Genomic DNA, 7,500 nt, shown 5'->3' on the forward strand with positions numbered 1-7,500 from the left:
GAAGACGCGCTGCAAAAGGTGTGGCTTCAGGCCCTGTTTTTGTTCGAATTCATTCAAGCATGACTGATAATCAAAGATGGCTATCAACAAACTGCAACACAGAGACCGGACACTTAAGTACGATGCCTACTAATTCAAAGGTATTTTTCAGTGCACGGTGTGTGAATATGCGGGAAGAGCATATCTTAACAAGTGATATAGAAGTCCAAAAAGAAAATTGGGTGTAACTAGTCATTCTTCAAAGATAATTGATCAAAAATATTTGTAAAAGGCTTTAAACTACACAGCAGTGTAGGGCCTTCCTACTAAGTGAAGCTTAGTTACCTCCGAAAAATGCACGGTTACCCCAAATTCTCTTTTTGGGTACCAAGAGGACTTGCTAAGTTCAGCTCTCTCCGCATAGCTTTAAATTGTGCAAAAATATCCCTATATTAGTGAGTACCACCCATAGGAAACCTGAGAATTCTAATTCCCAGAGCTTCGATACTTTTGGCCAGCGCCACGGATCGATCTAAGTGCTGGCGAAAAGGAACATCTCGAGATGCGCAGAAAGAAAGCGCAATAACAATAGTAGGCACCGTCCTTAAAAGGCATTTCTTGAGCGAGAAAAGTGACTGGGGATTTAAAAAAAAAAAACTACTCATAACATCTTATAACATATCACAGGCACATTGTTGATTGACAAATCAACCGGGAGGTGCCTAAGGTACCACGTCTTTTAAAGTGCGCCTTCGTGTTTGAAACTCCTCTAGTCAAGTCTGGATGCTACTGGATGAAACGCCAGTCTGTAAATGTGCTACTTTTATTTCCCCTTTATTCATTCATTCATACTTTTTTTTTTCTCGTTTAATTAATATCAATACCTCCTCCATTTGTTTGAAAAGCAATAAATTTGATATTTGTTTACGGCAGAAAAGATAATCCTGAGAAAACTCGATCTTTCCCCATGAAATGCGCAAACAATTAATTACCTTTTTGTGCAGTCATTTTACTTGCAATTAACTGCAGCTGTCTTGGAAGATCGTCAAATGACGTCACGAAGGACACGTCCTCGGGCCTTTGAACTGGTACGTCCGACTGTGTGCCTATAGCTGTAACGTACGTCCTGACATCAAGGTCTCTCAATGCCCTCATGGAAGGTATTAGAGAACCTCCATCTGGGGACTGCCTTCCGCCTGTCAATAATATTGCTACCTAAAGACAAAAATACAGCAACACCAACAACACCATGAATGGTCCTCCTAACTCCTTTAGACTGCTCTGCTAGGAGTCTGCGCTAACGAAACAGGCGTGTGGTTCTCGAAAAAAAGAACCCAGCCGGGCCAACACTCATTGTCTTTAGATAACTGAGGAGACAGTGCTGCCTTTGTAATGGCATCTACAAATGCTTAGAATTTCTAGTGTTCTCGGAAAAGGACAATAAACCGCAGATCTTGTCTTACAACCCTCCAATGCTCTTAACCCGACAGACCTCTTTCATAATGGCGGCCAAATAAAATATTCTTTTGTTTTAATGCTAATAAGCCTTTCTGGCCTCGCTACGACGAGCAGATTTAAAAGAATTTTTGTTTCAAAATGAGGGCAGGAGGTCTAATTAATATAAAGACAAAAGAATGGAAAAGTGGTCGCCATTTATGAAAGGGAGCTATGGGACGTAAAAGAGCCCAAGCACTATTCACATGGAGTTATTGGTGTTGTGGTCTGGGTGTCCTCTGGGGTATATCATAATTGGGAGGGTAAACGCTTGGAGATACTAGCTACACCAAACTACTCTAAATTTCGAGGGTAAAGACATAATGATGATGAAATCGAACAAAACGAAGTTTCGGTCGTATTCCGGGTGCCTTTATTCTGTGTCTTTAAAAGAAAGTCGTTACACGTACAAGACATGAATCGTTGGAATTATTTTCCATGGAAACATGTTTTAAGACGAAATTTTTAGAATAAGCGGGCCCTTTTGTCCATTAATGCACATTCTTTGATGATCTACCAATTTTGAATCCAATTGAATACGAAGTGTCCCGTCAAGTGTAAGCATTTTCTACTTTTTTTTCCAGCATGAGCATGCCCCATCAAACCCATGCTGAGGCAAAAATTCATTTTAAGAGCAGTGTCACGCTATTTAACTCAAAATTCAAAACACGAAAAGACGTCTTTGCATCAATGAAGACCAAGAAATAATGCTTAAGTTTTGTTGCCAATGGCCATTAAAGTGCACTGAAAATATTTTATGTTATTTGCAGCCAAGGATTGAGGGGATTGAAACAGATTGAAAGTTTGAAGACGTTGCCCTCTGAAAGTCGCCAAAAGTTAAATACGAATAGCTTTTTGTGCCATATTATATTTCGTATCGTCTCAGTGAGTTGTCAGGAATGTGATACGTGTGAGCTAGAGAACTAATTTAGGTTTTTTACCCAGTTTTGACTTAAAAACAGTAAATTCAGCATAACAGTGCCCCTTTAAGTTTAACTGAAAATGATAATTTTGTCCTCCTTATGTCCAGAAATGCGCGTAATAAGGTGAACACCCAACTTTGACATATAACACCAAGTGTCCCATTAAGGAATAAGAATACGTGGAGTGATGATTTAAAACGGTATGTTTTGGCGTTTTAAAGCAACAAGGATAGCAAAGATATGTTTAAAACAGCATTTTAGCAGGCGTTTGACAATTTTAACGTGAATCTCCATATAAACAAAGCATTTCTAACTCTTATTCCATGTATTCCTATTCCAGAATACGGTCAATCGAACGCGCCCTAAGTCTAAGTGCTTGCTATCTCTAGGCCATTCCGGAATTGTGCAGGGAACAAGGGCGGGCTTCAAACTTGAACCAATCGATAAATTGACGCTATCGCATGAAAGATAACATTGAGATTGGCCATCTGGATTTTAAAGTATGTTTCTAAGTCCGTAACTTGGTCTCTGTTCGACCTAAAAGCATCAAACTTGGACAGATGGCTTTCATGCGATGGTGTCAATAGGCCAATTTCGACATATCAAATGTTCAGCTCGATAGTGAGGCAGCGAGGATAAAAGCAATAGAAACAAGTTGGAATGAATGCAAAAAAATATTTGCATATAATCCACTTTCCTTTGTCCTTGTCCTCTAAACCTCTCTTTCAAGGTGAATTCTAATATATCGAAAAACGTCTATTCATCGATTGGTTCAAATTTGAAACTTACCCTAGCTAGTTCCCTGTGCAATTCTGGAAGGGCTTATTTCCAACAATAAGGTAGGGGTAAAGAAAGGTTGGCGTTATTTTTAGCTTAGGGTAAGTGCAGCAGTTTATCCTTACTCGACGAGCAGAATTTGGGGGACAGTTTGTGACGTTAATTACATACAACTAATTCGATGGTTTAACATATAATATGCGCGGATATTTTGCGAGTTGCGTAGTATTTTTCCGAGCCCCGCAGGGGCGACAAAAATTCGAGCAACGGGCAAAATGTCCGCGAGTATTGTATGTTAAACCATCAAATAAGAGATTTATTATTCCACTACAAAAAGGTGTTATTTTGATTCAATTTTTTCTGGTAAGAGTGTTTCTAAAAACTTGAAATGCATCATCTGACCTTCAGGGCGCTTGCGCACGATGTAAACAGCACAGAGAGCCAGCCAAATGTCCTTTATTTGATTGTATAAACGAAATGACGAAAAACAAGCAATGGCAAGCTAAATTACCAGGCTTTGTATCGCGTTGAAAACAATTTGTTTTATTGAAAACCTGCCGTTCCGTCCGTATTTGCTTTCTTCTGAACCAGTCAAACCGGGACACAACAGTGTATTACGTACCGTCTCATATTTTTCGCGTTCTCTTGAGCAAATATGGTAAAATGGCGTAATAGTGGAATAATAAAAGTCTGTATTCAGTGTATTTCGAGACACGAGTGATGTTGAAGTTGGGGACAAGAACAAGGGGACACTTCGTGACGCTTATTGAAATCCATGTGTATCTAATTAGAATGAATGGTTTGTTGTTGCACACTATCGACAAATCGAGTGAGGGGGTGGGGTAAGATAGTAGTGTAGTTAGTTTAATCAGGTATGCAGCTGTTGATTGGACAAAGGAAACATTATGACAAATCCCAAATCTTAAGACAAAGGTAACCTACTTTTTGCACGTTTTGTCTGGCGCCTTTAAACAAAGTCACAGCAAGGTCAAAGGCGCGGTCGATCCTCCTGTCTCCACTCGACTGAGATGCTCTGTCGATTACTGCATTGAATTCAGACATTGTCGTGTAGCCACCAAATGGTAAAATAGCATTTGCTTCAGTGCTGAAAATGATCATTGAGCCACGTGACTTTCCTGGTGTGATATTCAGGTACCTCGCAATTAACTTGACGAATTCTTTTAGTTTAAGGAAGTCTTCTGGCATGACACGTGAGGAGGAATCGAGCATGAAGATTATGTCAGCGACAAAATCCAAAGGGCCAAGGGCGGCTGTTGACAAACAATATTGAAAACTGGATGTTCGTAAAAGGCCAAAACGCGTAACCCGTTTCTACAATGGATGGAGTCTACGAGAGGCCTACTGAGAGATGTTGCCGAAGATTTTGCTGGACCAATTACGGCATAAGATGATCATTTTGATAATAAATATCAGTAAAACTACATAGTGTTGTCACTACGCGTCACTAGAAGTTTGGGGGCATGATGACCAGCTTTCCTGACCCGTCTGCATGCAGTAAAATCATGAAACAGTCTAAGCCAAACTGTTCCAAAAGGCGTAATTACAAGAGAGCCCACAACTTAAAGTTTTCGTTGACCGTTATGTTATTTCAACCATTTTTACGGGTTACTTGAGGAGTAAATACACTCACGTTCTGGACATGTGTGATGTGCAACTAAGGAGAAAGGTGAGTAGTCAAAGTTAAAGTGAATTTAATAAGATGCATTTCCTTCTGGACAAGTCTAGTAACTATTGCGTAGTACAGACCTGTATCAGAAGCTATATGTCTCGCCAACGGAAGCACTTGAATGGGCAAATCCATAAAAGACCTTACAGGAAACCAATCAGACCCATCTCTACTTCTCAGCGGTAAAACCACAGTCCGTGCATTGATGGTGACTGCGTACAATCGAGCTCCCAAGTCGTGAACACGTTGAATTGAGGTCTCTAAAGCATCCGCCTGAATTCCTTCTGGTTGGCCTCCAGTGGTCAGAAGAATGACAACCTTAGGAATGGCCGGTCGCGCTTCACTTAAGACGCTTCGCGCCGTGTCAATGGCGCGGTCCATCCGCCTCTGGCCACCTATCTTTGAAGCATTGTTTACAGCCGTGTCAAAAGCTTGTATCGTACCAGTTTGACCCAAAGTCTTCAGCACTGTCGCGAAGGATCCATAAGTTATCACAGCGCCTCTAGAGTGAGACGGCATCATTTTTAAATAACGAGCGAGGTAGATGACAAACGACTTTTCGTCAGAGTATTGATCGAGCGTTACGGCATCAGATGAATCGAGAATGTAAACAACGTCTATGGCAAAGGTGATCGGCCCAAGGAGAGCTGGTGAAAAAAACAACAGCAAAATATTTAATCCACTCGAAAAGCGTGTATTCGGAGAACACACGGACACACGTAATGATTACGTGAGTTGCATAATATGGCAATTAAAATGTGAATGCATTGCCGTCCTTGAACAGTCTTTTGACTGATAGGCATTTATCTTGCTCATTTATAAATGCCAAAATGATAATTTCCAAAAAATCTGGTAGCCACAAAGTAAAACCATCGTGAAAAGACCAATTAGCCTTAAAAACTGACATTTCCGCGGGCCTCCGTCAGAGTTGATATGGCCCATGGGAGAATAACAAATTTAACACATCGTACACACAGGAGCTGGCATTGCAATAACAATAATAATAATAACAACAACAACAATAACAATAATAATAATAATAATAATAATCCCTTTATTAACATATTCCAAGCAAATTGCTATTTACAAGTAAGAAGTAAAACAAAAAGAAGACTATTAAAACCTATTTACAATTCATTTCCATTAAAAAAGAGACTAGTACGAAGCACAATAAACTTACGAAGATATTCTTATTTGTAGTAAGAAAAATTCATGTCATGATAGCGTTCTGACTAAAAAAAATTGGAAATAAAGATAAGCTCCTTAAAGAAAAGCCACTCTTATTTAAAAAAAAAAAATAAATAAATAAATAATAATAATAATAATAACAATTTTTGCGCTTTGTTGTGAAGCAAGGTTCACAAGAGGAAAGTATGAAATTCATTTTCCCTCGTGAAAAGTGAATTGCACATTTTATTTTCCGTGGAATATGAAAAAAAAACATTTCGTTTCTCGTGAAATGTGAACTTGAACTAGGGATCTTTGAAGAAGAAACCATGTTGAGATCAAAACAACATTTAAACCCCACGAAAGTGAAACCGTTTAAATCCAGCGTTACGCCACCTTATTCAAGGGTGCCAAAAACGAAAGGACGTGACAAGAAGGAAAGGAGGAAACGTACAAATGTTTCAAGTTGCAACAATGTATTACCCTTCCACTTATTAGCACAGCATTTCTGCTTTCAATCGGTTGAGAGTACTTGAATATAACCTAATATGATTGGGTTGCCTGTGTCGTTACAAGTGTTCATCGATTGTTGCTTTAACTCATTTGGTATCGGTTATTTTCCTATCACAAATACCGCACTTATGTCCAGGTTTGACCCTAATTAGATGCACGCCCAATTTTGACATCCAACACAAAGTGTCCCTTTAAGTCTAAGCATTTGCTACCTATTTTCAACAATAAGGTAAGGGTAAAGGTTAGAGTTATTTTTAGCTTTGGATAAATGCAGCAGTTAATCTTCACTTAAAGAGCAGCATTTGGGGGACACTTTGTGAAATAAATTGTCTGTATTCAGGGGCACCCAACGAATCTGTTCCTCACATTATCTGTTCCCCAGAGGAATCTTGCTGGCTGGCAAAAATACAGGTGTTTCGATGAGCTGGCTGGGAAATTTTGTTATTGATAGAGGTTTTGCCTGGGAATTACTGACTTTTTCTAGCATTTCAACCCGAGCTGGCTGTAGAAACTCTGAAGACTGAGGACGACTAAAAAAACAGAAAAAAAGAGAACTCCTTCCCTCTCCCAGAGAGTAGTCACAAACATACGACGGCTGGTCAGAGTGATTGCGCGTGCGGAAAAAACCTGTTTTGTCCCGGTTTTGTCGCTTTTGTTCGGTCGTTTTGGATCGAGGGATTTGAAAGCGCGCGGAATTCCTGGCTGGGAAATAAATTTGATCAGCTGGCTGGGAAACCAACCAATTTTATCTAGCTGGCTGGGAAATTTCTTGTGTGTCTTGCTGGGAAAAAGGAACAGATAATGTTTTCCCAGCAACACTGAAAAACACCTGAAAATGCCTTAATAACATTTATTTTCATTACCTGGGGTATAATAATACATTTTACAACAAATTGGTCGTTGGGTGCCACTGTGTATTCTGAGACACAAGTGATGTTGAAGTTGGCTAGAAGAGCAAGG

General features: G+C 39.6%; 1 protein-coding gene across 1 annotated transcript in view; it reads right to left on the minus strand.

Moving 5' to 3' along the window:
• The window catches only part of LOC138014003 (uncharacterized), a 73,651-nt gene that overhangs the window by 44,995 nt on the left and 21,156 nt on the right, over positions 1 to 7,500 (minus strand). The window contains 3 exon segments of the mRNA XM_068861038.1: positions 972 to 1,190; positions 4,112 to 4,444; positions 4,941 to 5,507. Coding sequence (XP_068717139.1) covers positions 972 to 1,190; positions 4,112 to 4,444; positions 4,941 to 5,507 — 1,119 coding nt within the window.

The sequence above is a fragment of the Montipora capricornis genome, chromosome 1, assembly GCF_036669925.1.
Source record: "Montipora capricornis isolate CH-2021 chromosome 1, ASM3666992v2, whole genome shotgun sequence".
NCBI classification, from domain to species: domain Eukaryota; kingdom Metazoa; phylum Cnidaria; class Anthozoa; order Scleractinia; family Acroporidae; genus Montipora; species Montipora capricornis.